We start from the raw sequence: 22,840 nt of genomic DNA on the forward strand, positions 1-22,840 counted from the left end.
ATTGGACCTGACCCATCTGGGTGGGTTGACATTTTCACAACTGTAAAAATTGAGAACTGTATATTGCAGATTTATAACAAAAGACTGAAAAATGTAAACAAAAGGAAAATTAAAAAGGAAATAGAAAAAACTTGCCAGCCGTTTTGAGCATTGAGACCTGCGTTTTAAGCACAACAATTCCTGTTGTGCTATTTCGCACAGCAGACGGTCTCATCCCTAAGAATTACTACATTAACATTGTCACATGAATTACACAATTTATGCGTTAGAATATATCGAAAATCTCTTAATCATTACTCCTTCCGTCCCAATTTATTTGTCACTTTTAGAGTGAGCACGAGTTTTAAGAAATGTAAAGAAAAATTAGTCGGATAAGTTGTTGAAAGGTGAGATCCACTTTTTTATATTGGTTTTATAATAAAATGTGAGTGAGGTGAGTTAGTGGAATGTGAGACCTACTTACCATTTATGGTAAAAATGCAATGTGACAATTAAGTTGGGACGGACCGAAATGGAAAAGAGTGACAATTAAGTTGGGACGGATGGAGTATTCATTAGAATTTGATATGGTGATTGAGGACTTTCAAAAATTACATGGTTAAATCAGGAAATTAGATATTATAACACATTTAGACAAGCAACCGGTCTAACTAACGGATCATGTCATATTTATACTATCAAATGAATTAGAAGTAGTATATTTCATTGCAGATCTTCTTTTCATTGACGAGGCTCGTTATTCCCATCATTCCACTAATTGTTTCTAATCTCGAATATTTTTGTCAATTAACATTTGATGTGAACTCTTAAAATGATTTCACGAAAAAAAAATGAAAGCCAAGAAAGAAGATTAAGAAGGTGTTATGAGCTAATAGTGTTATGAGCCTAGAAAGTGTAGTGTGTGTTATGAGCCAAGAAAGTGTTCTGAGTAAGGATACTACTCTCTTGGAAGGGCGGGTCGGTACACAATACTTTACCGAAATTCGATATGAGAAAAAGTCTACCTATAATTTACCAAAATTTTGGTACGACGTATTTCAATACCGATACAATACCTCATTTTTGGCATGTTGTACCAAAATTCGGTATACTGTACTTTTGCGATATACCATACTTTCAAATAGAATATTTAGATATTTAAAATATTATTAATATTTTATGATTTAAAAGATCATTAAATACTTTTATGGAGCATATAATTATATTTGTTTTTCACGGTGAATTTTATAATTTAAAAATATACTATTAAATGGAGTATATTTTAAATATAATCATATTTATATTTTACGATATTGTTGGAAGATATGCAAATATTCACGGAATTAATGTAAAGATTACGAGATCAATTACAATGATTCCTCCCCAATTATAGCTAGGGCAAATCAAGCTTGTATCTTACCATATGTAAAAATCCCCCTGCCTATTAAGGCATTATCATTCCTACCGGTTAAACACACTTGAATGAATATATTCTCCCTATTCAACATGGCATCAGAGCCAAATTACCAAAGGCTCAGAATATAATATCATCATCGCCTGAATACCTGTCCCGGCCAGAAGGCGGTGACGGACGAATCAAGACCTGAAATGGCAGACAAAGAAGACGTCAAGACTGGCGATCTCAAGTTGAAAGCAAGTAAGAATGTAACAGTTGCATTCAAACTAAATGGAAGAAACTATGCTCTATGGGCCCGACTGATGCGGGTAGCCATCGGAAGCCGGAGAGCACTACGGCATATCACCGGAGTGCCGGAACCCCCGAAGCCAACCGATAAGGAGTATCTGGAGTGGGAGGAGACCGATTTGGTGGTCTTCTCCTGGATCGTCGACAACATGGAGATCGAGATTGTGGCGGACTTCGCACACCACCAAAGCGCAAAGGCCATCTGGGATAGCCTGGTCGTGACGTACCAGAGTACGTCGGATTCTTACCTGATATATGACCTGGAGGACAAGGTCAGTCGGATTGTCCAAGGGGACATGGACCTGGAAAAGTACTGGAGAACACTACACGGGGTTTGGATCGAAATTGATCGATGCCAAACCAAAACCATTACCTGCTGCGATAAGGGAATCTGTGAGTATCGAGAGATTACAAATCAGAAGAGATTGTACAAGTTCCTGGCGGGATTGAACTCCCAATTCGAAGGGACTCGACGGGACATTCTCAAGGAGAGTCCAACCCCTCCAGTGGATGTCGCGTATGGCTGGATCAAGCGAGAAGCCGTTCGGCTTAAAATCATGCCATCGGTGAACCCCGACACAACCACAGCGGCTAACGGGGTGGGGCTCGGATTTGGAGCCCGACAGACCAGATTCCAGACGCAACCAACACACCCAGCGCCGACCCGCTCCAGCCAACCGCTCACAGCCACCAATAGCCGTCGCGGAGCCACCAAGCCAGATAAATCGAAATTGTGGTGTTCAAATTGCGGGATGAACAAACATACCCGTGAGAACTGCTTCAAATTGATTGGATTCCCGGAGTGGTGGGACAAAAGCCAACGAGGAAAGGCAAAATTGGCTATCGAAATGGAAGAAACCGGTGGAACAGAGAGCACCACTCGTGGACGAAGCACTGACGCCGTCACTCCACGCGGCGGCGGCGACAAGCGAGCGGAGGAGGTCGGTCAGGCGGCTTTCGTCGGACGAGTTGGGGGAGTAGAGAGAGGCGCCGACGAATGAGGTAATGGGCTAGGGTTTCTAAAACCTAGCCCATATCATGTTAATTTTACATTTGGCCCTCATATTTTTAGAAAATCGCAGTTTGAACCCCGAATTATGCATTATGCTCCCAAACCTTTGGTTAATTCGAAACAGAACCCCAGCAACCCCCATATTATGCATCCTGCCCCCCGATCTTTAGCTAAATTGAAAAAGGATCCCATGATGTGTGATAACTTGTATGTGAGCCCAAATAGTTTTGATATTTTGCATGATCTGCCTATTGCATGTGCAGTACAACATAAGTCTGGAAAAAAAGATAATCGGTGGATTTTTGACTGCGGGGCGACGGATACTATGACCCATGATAGACAGGATTTTGTGGAATTTTGTGGGACTATGAAAAGCCAAATACAGACTGCCGATGGGGAACTTACTTCAGTAGAGAGGAGTGGAACAATTGAAATTTCTCCGACGCTGACACTATCAAATTGTCTTTATGTTCCCAAGCCGTCGCATAAATTGATGTCAATTAGTCATGTCACGAAGGAATTAAATTGTACACTACTGATGCATCCCAATTTCTGTGTTTTACAGGATATCAGGACGAGGAGGATAATTGGGCGTGGCACTGAGCGTCAAGGCCTCTACTATGTCGATGAGATGGCTCACCAAGGCAGTGCCGCAATGTTGGCTCACGGATCTACTACTCGAGACGCTTGGTTGTTGCACAGACGTCTAGGTCATCCATCTCTTGGTTATCTTAAACTTCTTTACCCGAATTTTTCGCATATTAAGGATTTTGATTGTGAGTCGTGTGTTTTGGCGAAAAGCCACAGACAATCGTTTAAATCCACTGAAACTCGTGTTAAGAGTCTTTTTTCACTTGTGCATGCTGATGTTTGGGGCCCCGCGCCCGTTACTGAGGATCATGGTTTTCGATATTTCGTATTATTTGTGGATGATTGCTCAAGGATGACTTGGGTGTATTTTTTGAGAAACAAATCTGAAGTCTTTGAAAAATTTGTTTTGTTTTACAAACTAATCCAAACTCAATTTCAGACCACGATAAAAATTCTTAGGTCCGACAATGGGAGGGAGTTCGTTAACAAAGACATGTCAAATTTTTTCACAGACAACGGGTTAGTTCATCAAACCTTATGCCCCTATACCCCCGAACAAAACAGAGTAGCCGAAAGGAAAAATAGGATCATTTTGGAAATCACACGTGCGTTGTTTTTTGACTCAAAAGTCCCGAAATTTTTATGGCCTGAAGCTGTTGCCACATCCGTTTATTTAGTGAACCGACTCCCTACGAAAATCTTAAACAAGAAAACCCCGTTGAACCTCTTGTCTTCCCTAGCCAATGTGCCTGAACCTCTTACCCTACCCCTTAAAATCTTTGGATGCTCCGTATATGTCCATGTTCCTAAACACGAACGAACAAAGTTTTCTGGATGCGCCATAAAATGTGTTTTTTTGGGGTACGGAATAAATCAAAAGGGATATAGGTGTTATGACCCATCGTCTAGAAAGATTATAACGACAATGAACTGCAACTTCTTGGAATGCGAATATTTCTACACCAATCTTAGTGGTCAGGGGGAGAGTAGACTAATTGATAGGTCAAGTGGACCCCTAAATTGGTTTGTGCTACCACCAAGCGACTTTGTGGCGGAACCAACAGAGCCAACTAGCACTGCCGCCGAGCCCGTTTTGTCACCGGCAGAGCCTCCTCAGTCACCCACATCTGAACATCCTCCTCCAGTGATATCCGAGGTAAACACTGAAACCAATGTCAACAGTACAATTGTTCCTAATGATGCTGATGTAGAACCCACGGAAAGTGCTGCAATTAATGGGGACACAGGACAGTACATTCTTCCAGAAAGGAGTACAAGGGGTGTTCCACCTAAACGATACAGTCCCGAGCGTATATCAAAGAAGAGCAGATACTCAGTGGGCAACTTCGCGTCGGCAAATCTGACCAAGATGGAGAAAGCTTTTATGACTGCCTTATACGAAGAAGATGAACTTCCCCGGACAGCAGAGGAGGCGATAAAGATCCCACATTGGAAGGAAGCGATGATTGTGGAAATGAAGGCACTAGTGAAGAATAAGACATGGGAAATCTGTAAAAGGCCGGAAGGATCTAGACCAGTGGGGTGCCGCTGGGTCTTTACAATCAAGAGGAAACCAGATGGATCGGTTGATCGCTACAAAGCGAGATTGGTGGCTAAGGGATATACACAAACCTATGGAGTGGATTATGCTGAGACCTTCTCACCAGTAGCAAAGATGAGCACGATCCGCGTGTTGTTCTCTATTGCAGCAACAAAAAACTGGCCACTACATCAGTTCGATGTGACCAATGCGTTCTTGCATGGAGAACTGACACGACCGATCTATATGGAAGCTCCACCAGGGTTCGATGAGGAATTCAGAGTGGGAGAAGTGTGCAAACTCAAGAAGACACTTTATGAATTGAAGCAGTCACCGAGAGCGTGGTTTGGAAGATTTACAGAAGTAATGAAGAAATATGGGTACGAACAAAGTAACTCTGATCATACTTTGTTCGTAAAAATGAGGGAAGAGAAGATCATCTGTCTGATTATTTATGTGGATGATATGATTCTTACTGGGGATGATGAGGACGAGATCAAATAGTTGAGGGAGAACCTATTCATCGAGTTTGAGATGAAGGACCTGGGCCTACTAAAGTACTTTCTGGGCATTGAAGTAATGAGATCAAAGAAGGGAATATTTATAAATCAGAGGAAGCATGTTCTTGACCTCTTGGCTGAAACAGGAATGCTCGACAGCAAGCCTGCAGAGGTCCCGATGATGCAGAACCATGGTCTACGACTGACCGAAGGAGCTGAACTCACACATCAAACAAGATATCAGCGACTGGTGGGTAAGCTCATCTATCTCTCTCACACGAGACCCGACATTGCATACGCCGTGGGAATAGTCAGTCAGTTCATGCACAAACCTCAAGTTGATCACTGGGAAGCAGTCTTGAGAATTGTGCGCTATTTGAAGGGAACACCAGGGCACGGGATTCTGTTCGAAAATCACGGGAACTTGGAGGTACATGGGTTTACGGATGCAGATTGGGCAGGAAACCCGAATGATCGGAAATCAACTGCTGGATATTTTACCTTCGTTGGAGGTAATTTGGTGACGTGGAGAAGCAAAAAACAGAAGGTGGTAGCTCTATCAAGTGCAGAAGCAGAATTTCGTGGAATCAAAAGTGGGATAACAGAGATATTGTGGCTAAAGAAATTACTGACAGAACTCGGCTTGATGTCAAAGGAGCCGTGTAAATTGTTTTGTGACAATAAAGCAGCTATCAGTATATTTGAAAATCCGGTGCAGCACGATAGAACGAAGCATGTTGAAGTGGATCGACATTTCATCAAGGAGAACATAGAAGGAAGAGTGATAGATCTCCCATATGTCCAGTCGAAGGATCAGCTAGCCGATATCCTCACAAAGGCTGTGGATGCAAGAAGCTTTAGTGAAGTATTGGGCAAGTTAAGAATGGGAAATCCCCTTGCTTAACTTGAGGGGGAGTGTTGGAAGATATGCAAATATTCACGGAATTAATGTGAAGATTACGAGATCAATTACAATGATTCCTCCCCAATTATAGCTAGGGCAAATCAAGCTTGTATCTTACCATATGTAAAAATCCCCCTGCCTATTAAGGCATGTATCATTCCTACCGGTTAAACACACTTGAATGAATATATTCTCCCTATTCAACAGATATATACCGCAAAGTCGGTAAATATCAAATTTCGGTATGACGCGGTATATTATGATATATGAAAATTTATATTATTACATTACCGACATATTTCGTTATATATCATATCATACCGTAAATACTTTTTTCGGTATTTTTATAGATACGATAAAGTCGATAGTATTTCGGTATTTCTTCCTATCCCTACTTGGGACCTTTGAACCTCCTTTAAAAAAATTAAGGCAACTCAATAGCTACTTTAACCAAACAAATAATTTAAATTGATTTCACAAAACTAGTAACAAAACAAGTTAGAAAGCATAATTTTACATTTGATGGTCAAACACATTACATGTAAGCACCAAGATGGTTGTTGCTAAATGCTAATCCAATGCGTAAGAGAAAACTAACAAAGGAGTTCTAGTGTTTTTACATTATTCAAGATTTTGGAAGTGAAGTCCATGAAGTCTATTTATGGCTTGTTTGGTTTGTCTGTTAGGTCACGGTAAGGGTTTTAACTTTTGCATTACAGGTGTTTGGTCTGTCGTTTAGTGATTCCGACAGGCCCGTTGAAAGGGCTAGAGCCCAAGTAATAAAGGTTGTTATTCGCAGTTACTGTATCTTGATGCGCGATGTCGACATGATCTTTTCTGCCCTCCAGCAATTAAATAATAATTTTGATAATTACCTATTTGCCCTCGTACCTTCATTCCAAAATTTGAATACCCAACAACACATAGAGAAGGAAGTGGCGCCTAAACTGAGATGAAAATGAGCGTCTAAATTTGTTTGTGATGTAGGGTTTCATTTTGACAATGTTGTAATTAAATGGTAAACTGAGGATACGAATGTCCTTTTGGGTACTAAAACGAAGGTCTAATATGGAAGTCCAAACATCCGAAAATAATTTCGTCGTATTATAAACAGACAGACCAAACGCAAATACTCAATGTATGAAATATAGAAAACGGCATCCTTTACCTTATCTGAGTATCCAATAAAGGAACACTAGCAGACAAACCAAACGAACCCTTATATGATAAGGTAACAAAAGGAGATAAAAGTTACAATAGGGGGGCAAAATATCGCATAACACTTTTCGCACGGTCGAGGGGCTTAAGGACCGAAACCAATCGTCCTGGTCCATCAAATTGCCCAATTTGCAGGACATACTCGATACTAGGTATGTCAGTTCAATCTGAATACGATGGACTAATCCAATCAGCCCGCTAAAATTAGAGGGTTATGGCTGAAAATTTTACAACCAAATTAAGAAAGCAAGCTATTTAGGCTAGTCCATTCCAACGACACAAAAATGAGATTTTTTTACTTATTTTTCATTTGTCATGCATTGCACCCTTTCATTTTAACCAATGCTCTAAAAGCAATTTTTTTTTTTGGAAAAATAATATGTTCTTATGTACTAAAAGATAAACGGAAGTTTATAACTGTTCCCAATTATAAGAGCATTCACAATGGTTTTGGACAAGCAATAATCTAGTCATAGCCTAGCCACAAACTGCTCATGCTACATCAGCAGCCCTAAAAACTCCTCCTGCCACATCACCAGGACAAGCAACTGGACAAGCAATAGCTCAGTCATAGCCTAGCCACAATAAACAAAATTATAAAAACAAATAATTAACAATCACACAAATTACGGAATTAAATTTTTGACACAGATACGAGAATACTCAATAATAATATTAAAATTTTAAAAAGTACATTAATTAAAAAAAGTACATTAATTTTTAAAAAATTACATAAATAAAAAAATCCTCCTCCACACACGAGCTCCTCGCCGTCGTCGCCGTTGTCGCCGCTATCCGGGACCCCCAAATCTGCGGCATCTGAGCCCGCGTCTGAGGCCCCCACCTGTGTCGCGGCGGAGGTTAAATCGGCCCGCATACTCACGAGCATCGCGTGGAGAAAACTCTTCTCCTCGGGGTCGGTTGCCGCCCTCCATTCAGCTAAGACCTACCACATCTGAGAGCGCGTTTGTTGACGCGCGAAGAAGGCGAGGTCAGCTGTCGACTGGCCAACAGGGGGGATTCCGACTGGACCTCCTGGGAGGCTTGGCGAGCCCGTTGCGCCCGCCTTTGACCAATCGGGCGAGTGCGGCGAGCAAACGCGAGAGAGGACATGAACTCCTGTGCATCCTCGGGGAGGTCGTGGGAACCGCCGCTGCTGCCGCCGCTGTAATCACCGGTATAGTTCAGGTGCTGCTTATTCGGCCAGCCAGCGTCGACACCTACCCGAAACTTCTCGGAGTCCATCAGCACCTCGTAGTATATCCAGTAGGTGAACTCCTTGCAAAGCCCGGGCACGGGGAAGGCTTTCTCCGCTATCCTCCTGCAGTCCTCGTCAGTTTGGTCACTGGTCTGCATTCAGAGGGCGTTGGTGTACAAGCCCGAAAATTGGGAGACCCCAGCCCAGATTCGGTCCCACCCCTTCCGACACTCCTCCCCGCTGCGTGGCCTCCCATTTGGGCAAAATGCATTGTAGGCTGCTGCTATTTTAGCCCACAAGTTGACGATCCTCTGATTGTTCGAGGCGAGGGGATCATCGCAAACACTCACCCACGCCTTGGACAGCGCGACGTTCTCCGCGTCCGTTCACATCCTCCGTGCCGGGCTGTCGTCACCAGACGGCTGCGACGACTCACCGACCACCCTCTTCCCCTTCTTCTTCTTTGGCGCACCCCGACCACGCCCTACTCCCCCCGTTTAAACGGGAGTGTCCGCATCCCTGATATCTATCCCCAACTCATCTAAGGAGAAAGTATCACACCCAGTGAACTGCGTCTCCATTGGGGTCAATGTGTGCGAAGAAGCAGTCACAAAATCAAAACTGGGGCGATAGACGTTGTCCCCCCTCCCCCGGCGTCCCCTGCATCCCCGGGTACCCCGACATCATCTGCATCCCGGGTGCCCACCCCAGCATCATCTGCATCCCGGGTTGTATCCCCGGTACCCACTGCTCGCCCGGCATCCCCGGCCCGCCCTGCATCGCCGCCCCCCCGGCATCCCCTGCCATCCTGGCATACCACCCCCGGATGCCATCACGGGCATCATCTGCTGTCATGGGTACATGTTGTAGTACCCGGCCATTGGACCCCATCCACCTCCCACGGGTACCGTGGGAGTTTGAGACCGGCTCGTCCTTGGAGTAGGCTCATTGTTGTGTTCCATTTCGCGTTGTTGCTCTTGTACAAAAATTAAGATAGAGAGAATACTCGTTAAAACAAGTGGTGCAAATGAAAATGACGTGTAAATCGCGTATATATAGTGTTTCGAAAATTAAATAAAAAAAATTCCGCTTGCCGATCGGGAGCCTGCAATGGTGGCCAGCCGATCGGCGAGCGCTCGGGAATCGGCGTGCGCTCGCCGTTTTTCTCACCGATTTGGCGCTCGCCGGCTGCAATGGTTCGGCGAGCGGAACGGCGAGCCCCAAGGATCGGCTAGCCAGTGGGCTCGCCGCCATTGTGGATGCTCTAAAGAAAAGAAGACAAAATACAAATTTTCTATTTTCTATATAAATAGATGCTTAAGAATTAATTATATTTCCTTGTATTATTTTATGAAGTTGATATTTTATCTTATATCCGCCTTAAATTTTCATTTTCTATTTTTAATTTGTGCTAAGTTTATTTTTATTTATAATATTGATTTTTTAAGTATGTAGATGTGCATAATATTTGTAAGTATAGAATCTTTACGATTAATAAATAAATAAGATACTAATCCGAAATTCGAATGTTTAGGACTAGGGTTGTAAAATTTTAACTCGATAAAATTTTAGTCCGATTAGCCCGCAACTTGAGTAGGGTTGGTTTGAAACTCGCGGGGCTGACTCGATTGCCATCTCTAGCCGAGACATATACATACTCTGCCTCTTATCTCTCACTTTGTGTTATATACACAAACATTCTACATATTCCTTCTGTCTACTAAAAAATAGTCTTATCTTTTTATTTTTGTTTGCCCAATACTAAAAATAAAAACTTATTTATTACTCAATTTTCATTTGTCACCTAATTTATTCATATTTTTTCTTTCACTTACCTACTTTATCAATCTATCTATACTTTATTAATTTTGAATTAAAATCTATGTTATTTATCAATAAGATTATTGTTAATCTACAAGAGATTTAATTGTAACAATACATGCTATGCAATCAAGGATATCCAATGGTTTTTTTGGAGTAGATAGTAGGAGTATTATTCATTCTATTTGTAATTTTCGTGTACAAGATGAAATAGTGTATTTGTAATTTTTTTGTACAAGATGAAATAGTGAATGCAAAACAAGATTATATTTTCTCTCTTCACAGCCTACAAATCAGGATGATGAATAGTCATTGGTCCTGCCGGTGGACACCCTTGATAATTCCAAAAAAAAACTTGTTGATAAATCCAATATTATCTTCTTTCTTTCATTATTTCTTCAATTATTATTTTTCTACTCTATCAATACATTTAATTAATGTTTATATTTTGATTTAATGCTACTATATTAAAATTACAGGATTTTCTAAATTAATCATTTCACAAATATGCTAACTACCCTGGGACTCAAGAAGTATTTTATTAAAAAAATTAATTATAAGTATTCATTTAAAGATATTGGAAGGAGATACTTCATCTATTTCTTAAAAAAAAATAGTTTTCTTTTTTGTCCGTATCTTAAAAATAGAAACTTTATATTTTAGAAAATGGGCAATCCACTAACACTAGTTCACTATTTTTTTTTCTTTTTTTATTTTACTATTTTTTCTCTTTATTTCTCCTACTTTATTTTTTTTTGATATTAAAATCATTTCCATTTCAAATATTTATACTTTTAGAAAACTGAGAAATTATTAGTTCAGATAATATTGAAATACTCCATAGAATACTAGTTGAGGGAAGGTACGTAGAGGGGGGGCTTGTAGTTGTACGCATTTTTATACACGCATTCTTATTTTGTAGAGTTGTAGTTGTACTGTTGTAGCTTGTCCTATAACAGAGGGTACCGTATCACAGCCGCATCTCTGCCTTTCTCTCTCCTCCCCCATCTCTGCCTTTCTCTCTCCTCCCCCATCTCTCTCACAATTCTTCCCCATAAATACCATTCGTATCCCATCATTTATACACTTCCTAGAGACGCAGAAACTTCAAACCCTGCGCTAACCAACCCCCATTCTCCAATTCTCCACCATTATTCACTACTGTATGCGTTAAAAGCTGCGATTTTGACCCAATCGGGGGTGAGTCGCATTGTTATTGCTATTTGTTTCATATTTTTGGTTTATTTTTGTGATTTGATGTAGATCGTCCAGTGAAGGATCTCGATTTACTGTAGAAAATTATTTGGTATTTAATAATTTCATCGGATTTGTATCGTGATGTTTATGGTTGATTTCTCGTTTTCAGGTTATATTTCGACGGGTTTGGTGAATCGGGTGATTTAATTTTGTGGCCTCATGGGGAAAGGAGGGCGAAATTACGGTCAGAGTGAGAATTTGGGTGATGGTAAGGAGTCGAAAGGGGATCATTACGCTGCGTGGTCGAAAGATGTAAGAGCTTGTGAGGAGAAGTTTCAAGTGAGGAAGGACTATGGGTTGTTGGGTGATGATGTTGAAAAGAGGAGGCAGATCTACGGTCTTAATGAGCTGGAGAAACACGACGGGCCTTCAATTTTCAGGTTGATTCTGGATCAGTTCAATGACACGTTAGTAAGAATTTTATTGGTCGCGGCGGTGGTTTCTTTTGTGTTGGCATGGTATGATGGCGACGAAGGCGGGGAGATGGAGATCACGGCCTTTGTGGAGCCTCTCGTGATATTTTTAATATTGATAGTGAATGCCATCGTTGGTGTTTGGCAGGAGAACAATGCGGAGAAAGCACTTGACGCGTTGAAGGAAATCCAGTCAGAGCATGCAACTGTTATTCGAGATGGTAAAAAGATTGCTAGTTTGCCAGCGAAGGAGCTTGTTCCTGGAGACATTGTGGAGTTGAGAGTTGGGGATAAAGTTCCTGCAGATATGAGGGTTTTGAGCTTGATCAGCCCAACCCTCCGAGTTGAACAGGGGTCATTGACTGGTGAGAGTGAGGCAGTGAGTAAGACTACCAAGGCTGTTGCAGAGGAAGTTGACATTCAGGGGAAGAAATGTATGTTGTTTGCTGGGACTACTGTGGTGAATGGGAACTGTATATGTTTGGTGACTCAAATTGGAATGAATACAGAGATAGGGAAGGTGCACTCTCAGATTCAAGAGGCATCTCAGAGTGAGGATGATACGCCCTTGAAGAAGAAGCTGAATGAGTTTGGAGAAGTTTTAACTGCCATCATTGGGGTGATCTGCACTTTGGTTTGGCTGATTAATGTCAAGTACTTCCTTTCCTGGGAGATTGTTGATGGGTGGCCAAGGAACTTTAAGTTCTCATTTGAGAAGTGCACTTATTACTTTGAGATTGCTGTAGCATTGGCAGTTGCTGCTATTCCCGAAGGTTTGCCTGCAGTAATCACAACTTGCTTGGCGCTCGGAACACGTAAGATGGCTGCTAAGAATGCCCTGGTTCGCAAGTTGCCTAGTGTTGAAACCCTTGGCTGCACCACAGTGATTTGCTCTGATAAGACTGGGACTCTAACCACCAATCAGATGGCAGTGTCTAAGCTTTTTGCTATGAGCTCCAAGCCCCATGATGTACGTTCCTTTGATGTGCAAGGGACTAGTTATGATCCATTTGATGGGAAAATACAGAACTGGCCAGTAGGTCAATTAGATTCTAATCTTCAAATGATAGCAAAGATTGCTGCTATCTGCAATGATGCTGATGTGGAAAAGGCTAGCCAAGAAAAATCTGGACATTATGTGGCCAATGGAATGCCAACTGAAGCTGCACTCAAGGTATTTATTTATCTGAATATTTTTTCTGCACTAAATTGACAACACTCTCTTCCAGCTAATTAATTACTAGCATACAACAATGTTTTTCAAACTGTCCTTTCTGGGGCACAATTAGTGACATACAGCTCAAATAACGTCTCCAAGTTTGGGCTGTTGATTTTGCTGAAAGTTAAATTTCCTTTTGGAAATTTTCTGTATCTTGTATTTCATTTGTGAATGTTTCTGATTAACCTTGGTAGCATTACTGACTTTGCTTCTTGCTACTAACTGGGGAGTTACTCCAGATTCATACCTTGATGTATAACATTGCTTGACTCGATTATGTTATCAGGTTATGGTTGAAAAAATGGGCCTCCCTAATGAAATAGCTTCTGGACCGTCTTCAGGATATGATGGTGTTCTAAGTAAGTTATAATTTTTGTGCTAGAAGGAATCAATCTGCATGTAGTTGAGAATTGACTCATTTGCAATTTTAAATTGAACCACTAGGGTGCTCCTACACATGGAATAAACTCGAGCACCGAATTGCTACCCTTGAGTTTGACCATGACAGGAAATCCATGGGTGTTATTGTGAAATCTCGTAGTGGAAAAAAGACACTACTTGTAAAGGTTGGTTTTCCTCCACATTGACTTCTCAAGTTATCGAATCATGCTTCATATAAAACTTAATTTAGTCATTTAGATGTGTTGCTGAATCTTGCACGGCTTCCACGTTTGCAGGGTGCAGTGGAGACACTATTGGATAGAAGCTCATTTGTTCAATTGCTTGATGGCTCTATTGTAGAACTGGATAAAGAATTTAAGGAAGTTATATTGAAAAGTCTGCATCAAATGTCAAGCAGCGCATTACGAGTTCTGGGTTTTGCATACAAGGATGATCTTCCAGAATTCGCTACATATAATGGTGATGAAGACCATCCATCTCATCAGCTCTTATTGAACCCTGCCAATTATTCCTCAATTGAGAGCAGATTAGTCTTTGTTGGTTTGGCTGGTTTAAGAGTGAGTTGGTTTCTCATTATTTTTTAACTTTTCTTTTTTTAGCAATTAGCTCTACCCGGCATGTCATTATAAGCCTTGGGATTAACAGCGTGATTTTCTGTATGTTGTTTAAGGATCCTCCGAGGAAAGAAGTCCCCGAAGCAATTGACGACTGCAGAACAGCTGGAATCAGGGTTATGGTTATTACAGGAGATAACAAAGAAACAGCAGAGGCAATTTGTCGTGACATAGGTGTTTTTGGTCGCCATGAGAATATCACTTCGAGGAGCTTAACAGGAAAAGAGTTTGTGGAACTCTCAAGCCGTGACAAACAATCACATTTAAGTCAAAGTGGAGGGCTTCTTTTCTCAAGGGCTGAACCAAGGCATAAACAGGATATAGTGAGGTTGCTCAAGGATTCTGGTGAAGTTGTAGCAATGACTGGGGATGGAGTGAATGACGCACCTGCACTGAAATTGGCAGATATTGGAATTGCAATGGGAATTGCCGGGACAGAGGTGATAACTTTATCCCTATTATGCATGCTATTTATGAACAGACTCTTACAAATTTCTGCAACTTGCATCTTGTGTTGCAATGAGCTGTTTTGCACCACTTCCTAGAAATGTCTCTTGATACTGTTTTGTAATTTTATTGATCCAAACAAGTTCATACCTTTTCTGTTCAGTCATTGTGCTTCATGTGCAAGAAACAAATTATTCAATCCTTTCTAACCAGACATTCTTCTCCTTCCTGTAGGTTGCGAAGGAAGCTTCTGACATGGTTTTAGCTGATGATAATTTCAGCACAATAGTTGCAGCTGTTGGTGAAGGCAGATCCATTTACAATAACATGAAGGCCTTCATCAGGTAAAAATACATCCCATACTTCTATTTAGTTGGTTTGATAGCTTTTATTCATTAGTAAATGTTAGCCCTCTTAAATTTCCTCCCATGATAGGATCCATTTTACTATCAACTATTTATTCTGAACGTTTCAGTCTCTTGTTAGTTAGATTGTGAATAGTTGGAGGATTTTGCAAAGATGATGCTAATGGTTCAAATATAGAAATCCCGTTAAGACTAGACTGCCATTTGTAATTCTTTTTACAGCTCTGTGACGTGTTGCCTTTATAGCTCTCTGGTAATTGATGAGTCTGTTGGTCTGGTCATGGTTTGATATATAATGTCTCTTATCTGAGGATTGCTATGGAAACTGGTTTGATTCATTGTTGAATATTCTTCGAGAGGGATGGGCTCGTAATTATTGCATAACAGTAATTAATATGTATCGTCCAACTTAAATTGACTGGTACTTTCCCATATGTGGATGAGTCTTGTGCAATAAAAAATTTCATTTCTAAGAATTTATGGGTTCAATTTATTCCAAATTATTTAATTTATCATTCTCAAGTTGATTTGGAAGTTTCTAGATTCCACTTTCCGATAATCAAGTGCAGTAATTGTAGGTATGCCAATTCAAAGATTGCCAAAGGAAAAGGAGAAATGCTGTTCTGTTTTTCACTTTTGACTTTAATGATGACATGCTGCTTGATATGCTCATACTAAATTGTTTCATTTATTGCAGATACATGATCTCCTCAAATATTGGCGAGGTGGCTTCAATATTTCTCACTGCTGCCTTAGGCATTCCGGAGGGCCTGATACCAGTGCAGCTTCTGTGGGTTAACTTGGTAACTGATGGACCACCAGCTACTGCTTTAGGATTTAATCCACCTGACAAGGATATAATGAAGAAACCACCTAGAAGAAGTGATGATTCGTTGATCAGTCCATGGATTTTGTTCCGTTACTTGGTATGTACCTTCATTGCCTTTAAATCCACCTTCTCTCATGCAAGATGCACATTCATATATTTGTTCTCTCATGTTGATACAGGTCATAGGATCTTATGTTGGTTTAGCTACTGTGGGAATATTTATAATCTGGTATACCCAATCATCTTTCCTTGGCATTGATCTCAGTGGAGATGGGCACAGCCTCGTGACATACTCTCAGCTTAGTCACTGGGGACAGTGCCAAACCTGGCAGAACTTTACAGCCTCACCTTTCACAGCTGGGGATCAAGTGTTCAAATTTGAGAATCCATGCGACTACTTCCAGACAGGGAAAATAAAGGCTATGACTCTCTCCTTGTCAGTGCTGGTTGCTATCGAGATGTTCAACTCGCTGAATGCTCTATCCGAGGATGGAAGCCTCATCACAATGCCTCCATGGGTCAACCCGTGGCTTCTCATAGCTATGTCAATATCATTTGGGTTGCACTTCCTGATTTTGTATGTGCCTTTCCTTGCTCAAATATTTGGCATTGTGCCTCTAAGCGTAAATGAGTGGTTGCTGGTGTTGGCTGTGGCTTTACCGGTGATATTAATAGACGAGGTTCTGAAGTTCGTGGGCAGATGTACAAGTGGCGTCAGGAGATCAGATGCAAGACGATCTTCCAAGCGTAAGGCTGAATGAGGATGCAAACGTACGGTTTTAAGGCTGAAACTCAAGCTGAAATGATGATAAACACAGTTTCTTCTGCCCTTGATATAGAAATAATGCCCTATTTGTTTTGCTGGAGATTGATTAGACATTGAGATATAGGTTTTTAACTAGCTTTAACCCAGTGACTTGCCTTGTACTTTTGGGCAAACTTGTTACAGACATTTGGGGCGAAACACTTAATTTAATCTCCTCTTTTCTTTTACACTCTTAGAAATGTTTTTGGCATATCATAAATGACGAAGGCTGGCCATATAGAATGGCTGTTAGAGAGCTGGAAATAAAATTTCATACTACCATAAATGTATATGAGCAACTTAACAAGAGACGAACACAAACTAAAAAAAAAAAAAAACTGCAGCAGCTATGCTATGCAAATCATCTACCCTCAGATCTGATGAGCTGAGAGAAGACTTTACTAACAGAAGCATCAGAGAGATCATCACCACTCGATCTTTCAAACTGGCCAAACGAATTGCTCGTACCGACATCGTTGAAGTGTGGAGAAATCTCATGTATATAATTGCTACTGCTTTCCTCAGGATCATCTCTCACCACTGCCTCTTGAAGCTGCAGTGCATACTCCAAGTTCCACAGCACATCTCCCATGGAGGGCCTGTCCACCCCGAACTCAGCCAGGCATTTTTCCGCTGTTTCGCCATATTTCCTGAGGGAGTCAGGCTTTATCCTGCCAACGAGTCTGTGGTCGATTATCTGATCCAGCTCCCCCTTCTTCTGCCACTTGATCGCCCATTCCCCTAAGTTCACCATCTCCCTAGGCAGGGATGGATCTATGACAGGCCTCGCGCACAAAACTTCAAACATCACCACACCAAATGAGTAAACATCTGATTTCTCCGTCAGCTGCTGCCTTCTGAAGTACTCGGGATCAAGATACCCGAAGCTGCCCTTGACAGCCGTGCTGACATGCGTCTTATCTATGTCAGGCCCGGTTTTCGACAGCCCGAAATCTGCTACCTTAGCCATGAGATTCTCATCCAGCAATATGTTTGCAGATTTCACATCACGGTGTATGACAGCTTTCGTATAGCCAGTGTGAAGATAATGTAAACCCCTTGCTGCCCCAATGCATATTTGGAGCCTCTCCTTCCACCCTAAACTGGGGTTATTCGAGCCGTATAGATGACTCTTGAGAGTACCATTTTCCATGTACTCGTAGACAAGAATCATCTCGTTCTTCTCATCACAGTAGCCAAGTAAAGAAACCAGATGGCGATGGCGGAACCTTGAAAGCATCTCGATTTCAGTTCTGAACTCTGCTAGGCCTTGTGGGGAACTCGGATTGCCTCTCTTGACAGCTAACTTAGTCCCATCTCCAAGAACGCCTTTGTAAACTTTTCCAAAGCCACCAATCCCTACCACGAGGGCCTCATCGAAGCTGTTGGTTGCTTCTTCAATCACAGCAAATGGGATGCAGTAGCTGAAGTTGGCATCCATGGTGTGAGAGTGAGAAGCTCCACCATCAACTGGTATATGAATCCATGTTTTTGAGTGGCTAACTTCTTGCTTCTTCTTCTTTCTCCTCTGCGCAAAAACAAGAATCCCTACCACAATCAAAGAAAGAAAAGGCACTCCAACACTCACACCTACAATCACAGCCAACTTATTCTTGGATCTCGAAAATGGAGCTAAACTAGATCCACCAGTGGAAAAGCTTCCCTTGCTTATCTTCATAACCTCCAATCCATTGAGAAGGGCGTCGGGGTAATAACTCAATTTGGAAGGACCAATACTCACACTCAAGCTATCTTTATCCATCAATGGGGTGACAAAGTCTTTAAAATACGCGGTGGCCAAACGCCCCTGACTCACAGAACTCAGCTCGAGATCACGATCAACGAGAAATCCACCAATGTACACATCAAACACAAGCTGATTAGCCCCCTTGCTCACAATGTCACAGAAATGCAACCTGATCAAGTACTGAAAGCCAGCATCCACTCCAAAATTCCATGTCACATTGAAGTTGCTATTGGGATCACTCTGAGAGTTCATCTTGGTGCAAGTTCCATACACAGTGGGAGGTGCAATATCTTTTGTTGCACCGCCTCCCGGATACCTAACACCACCAATATTCGAGGCATTGATGGCTAGGTTAGGGTGCAGCAAGAAGGGCCAATCCGGGACCCAACTTCGCCCCAAAGTGTCGTTTACCAATGACACGAAAGGACCACCCATATTCACCCTAACAACAGTCTCTAGAGCTTGATCAACTAGGCCACTATAAGCCATGAACGGATTGAAAAGTGAGGCATCATCAATAATGAGGCTATCAGGAGCAGAGACAACTTCCACAGAGTTGACATATGCAAATGAGTTTCTTGAAGGGGAAAAGGTGATCACCATGTTGCCACTAGTCATGTTTAGTAAGTATTCTTTGACAGTAGCATTTTGGGGGCTGAAATCACTAAGCAGCCTAGTTTCTTTATGGGATGAAAAAACAGAGAAAGTAGCAGATTTCATGTCAAGATTCTGGTAATGGAATGGATAGAAACGGAGGCGAATCCAGTGCCTACCACTCTGCCTAAGAGGGAAGGTGTATGTAGAAGGCTTGGTGAAGATTCTAGCAGTTCGAAACAACACAGAATCGTCGGATGATGCGATGGAATTGGAAGTGGTGTTGGCTAAGATATCTTCTGGAGTGGAGAAAAATCTTGAAGATGATTTATCAGCTATGTAAGTGATGCTTCCTACTGCAACATCAGTTGATGATCCACAATTTATGTAGTACTTATCTTTAGGATCGAATCCTATGCAAGAACATACGAAATTCAAAATCAAGAATTGCAAGAGTAGAAATCTCAACACCCCACAAGCCATCATCATGATATAAGCATAAAGATTGCAACTTTGAGGTAGGAGAAGGAGAGAGATAGACAGAGGTTTAATTAGATTGAAGAGAGAGAAAAGCAAATGAATGTTTTAGAAGGAAACAAACGGACAAAAGTTTCAAAGTTGGTGGCGCTCAACAACAAAAAGATAGCGAAGCATGTCCCAGATATAATTTGATTCAAATTGTTGTGAGATTTTCCTTTACATGATTATTCATGCATATTTGTAACTATACTATGAAAATGGGATTTGGGTAGGAGGAGACTAATCTATAACTCCTTTTATTTTTAAAATTGAGTGATGAACCCTTTAAAAATGATGGAAATGAAAGAAATTGGAAAACAGCAGTATCAGTTACAAAATGAAATGAATAATTAATTTTGCGATCCTTTCAAAAATATTGAGATTGTTTGGGAAGATTATTTTCCATTTAAATAATTTTAAATGATTATGTATAGCGTGCACTGGTGCTAATTAAGATTATAATTTTGAGCTTATAGATGCATAGCTAAGATCATAATTCATTCATATCCAAATGAATCAATCTCCTTGTTGACATCATGTCTTCTACTAGACTGCAATTTATTTCTTATATTCAATATATGTAACAATATGAGGGAAATAAATTTAGAGCGCCGCGGGTGGATAATGGATTTGACCTGAGCCAAATCAAATTGAATTTAAGGGTTGCGATTTGAAACAAAAAATATACACCAGTTTGTTTGCACTTCAATTAATTAATTTTATGTCGGAGGTAAACAGATGGAAACTATATTTCCCTGTCAATTCAAAGTTTTATTACAACTCGTCGACTTTCAGCAATAATAGATAAGATTTGATAGAATAAACGTTTTTGGTAGTGCCATTAATTCTCACACTACTACTAATAGCAAAGTAGTTGAAATGGTGAAATAACAATCGCAGCTTAATAATTGAACTAGCATCCAAAAATCGCCTTCAAATAGGCAACTATGATTGAGGGCAACATTTATATCTCTAATGGACAATTTTACGATTATTGTTTTGCTACAAAAACTTGTAATTATGTAAAATGTAACTAACACCTCTATAAATGAAATAAATAATAATAACAGTAAATGGAAAAAAAATGAGTAAGTTGGAGTGGACAAATTGCGTGTTGATAATATGCTAATTGTAAATTGATTAGGGCATCATTTTAAAAGCCTTCCAAATTGTTGTGAAGTTTTAACGACACGCCACCAAGTTGTTTATTTACGTGTGTCCCATTTTGTTGATAGCAACTTCAACAATTTGTTTTACAACATAACTTTGCAATTAGGAGTATTACTTAGTAGTATATAATTTGATAATTTGGAGGATGTATGCAAATGAATCTCAAAACATTTAATTGTTGCTAATTTTTGCGAGTTTCTCTTAGAATATAATTTGATGATTTCCATAACAACATGGAAAAACTCTATATATTCATTTCGGTTGTTCGCTTTGCAAGATTGTATATCATGATTAAATATGTAGCGTCTTTAGTTTAAGAGATTCTATCCCACAATTCAATCATAGATGACTAATTATGTGATAATTAACACCCTCCAACTAAAATAGTGTCACAACTTAATCCTAAAATATATATTGGGCATGAGATTTAAGAAAATTGTGTTAAATGGAGAGAAAATAAAGTAGAAAATAAAAGATGAAAATAAACTAATATAGAGATGTACTCCCTCTGTCCCACAATAAGATTCTTATTTTGTCATTTCCGTCTGTCCCATAATAAGAGTCTTATTTCATTTTTATCATAAATGATAAGTATGCCTTACATTCAACCAACTTATTCCACTTATATTTTATTTTAAAACTATATATATAAGTAAAACTCAGATTCCACTAACTTATTCAACCAATTTTATTTTACATTTATTAAAATTCGTGCCAAAACTAAATAAGGCTCCTATTGTAGGATGGAAGGAGTATAACTTTTTTGCTTAAAAAGAATTGACCCAATTATAATAGAAAAACAAAAAAATGAATATGATTCAACTATCAACGGAAGTAGTAAAAATCTTCGGAAAGAACAGAAAGAAAATAAAACTAAAACGGGCTGGAAGTGGTAAATGAATTCGGCAGCCCATTACATCTGAGACTATTTACGTTATCATATTTTGGTAGTTCGTATAATTGGGCCGGCCTAGCATGGTTGATAAGTTTTGGAATAAATTGAAAATGGTTATTGCATTTATTATAAATTTCAATCAGACTTAACTTAAAAAGTTACCTCTAAGACTTTCGTAGTGGAGTACTAATTTACACAAGACAAGTATCTTCTCACGCCGATAAAAGAGAGAAAAAAATTTATAGGAGCAATTTTTGTTATAGCCTAACAAATTGATTCGTTGACGCTTAGATTGACTCTTACATATATACATATGTTTGCAACCAAAAAATAATATAAAAATTTGATTTTTTAAGTACCAAAAAACTAATGTCAAGTAAGTCGCAAAAATTGCACCATTGACTAATTAATATACTCACTCCTTATTATGAAATGGACAGAGTAACAGAATCAATAAAAGATCCGCTCCTTAAAATAAGAACTATTTTCTTTTTAATTTTTTTAAAAAAACTATACTAGTACAATTTATATTTTACAAAACTCTTTCTTTAAAATAAAGTTGGACCCATTTTATACTCCAATCATTTTTTTTTCATAATCACTCTCTAACTTTACTCGCGCATTAAAACTTGCGTTCATTAAAATTTATTTATTTTAAAAAACAAATAAAGTATAAATTTAATACTGTATTTATTTTGAAACAAATTAAATCTTAGTTATCAATTTAATATAAGTATATACTAATCCTAGTTTAACCATTTATTATTTCTGTTTTTCATTTATAAAAGGTGAATATCTTAATTATTGAAACTTTTTAATTTAATAAATTTATTTACCTAATAAATTGCCAACTTATTTTCTAATATTTTTTTTTTATTTTTTTAAAACTTATTTTCTAATATTGAAGAGGAAGAATTGAAACTTTCAGGCAAGATTGGATTACATTGAGAGGGGTGTGACAGTAGTCTGGTGCGACGCGTCTTTAGCCACTAATAGTTGTTTGTAATTAAGACGCGTCTTTAGCCACTAATAGTTGTTTGTAATTAATTAATTAAAGAAACATTACTTCATATAAAATGGCAGTGGTAATTTAATG

At 39.8% G+C, this 22,840-nt stretch overlaps 2 protein-coding genes across 2 annotated transcripts; one reads left to right on the plus strand and one right to left on the minus strand.

Moving 5' to 3' along the window:
* The first annotated feature begins 11,448 nt into the window (after positions 1 to 11,448).
* LOC121811238 (calcium-transporting ATPase 4, endoplasmic reticulum-type-like) lies at positions 11,449 to 17,007 on the plus strand. The gene is made up of 9 exons (XM_042212055.1): positions 11,449 to 11,668; positions 11,835 to 13,312; positions 13,644 to 13,716; positions 13,802 to 13,923; positions 14,035 to 14,316; positions 14,430 to 14,813; positions 15,055 to 15,164; positions 15,883 to 16,111; positions 16,194 to 17,007. The coding sequence occupies exons 2-9, from the start codon at positions 11,885 to 11,887 to the stop codon at positions 16,773 to 16,775; spliced, it is 3,210 nt and encodes a 1,069-aa protein (XP_042067989.1). The 5' UTR covers positions 11,449 to 11,668; positions 11,835 to 11,884; the 3' UTR covers positions 16,776 to 17,007.
* A 70-nt stretch (positions 17,008 to 17,077) lies between these two features.
* LOC121811239 (receptor-like protein kinase HERK 1) lies at positions 17,078 to 19,875 on the minus strand. The gene has a single exon (XM_042212056.1). It carries the CDS (start codon positions 19,647 to 19,649, stop codon positions 17,181 to 17,183), a length of 2,469 nt encoding a protein of 822 aa, XP_042067990.1. The 5' UTR covers positions 19,650 to 19,875; the 3' UTR covers positions 17,078 to 17,180.
* Positions 19,876 to 22,840: the final 2,965 nt, after the last annotated feature.

Source organism: Salvia splendens, chromosome 7, assembly GCF_004379255.2.
Source record: "Salvia splendens isolate huo1 chromosome 7, SspV2, whole genome shotgun sequence".
Lineage (NCBI taxonomy): Eukaryota > Viridiplantae > Streptophyta > Magnoliopsida > Lamiales > Lamiaceae > Salvia > Salvia splendens.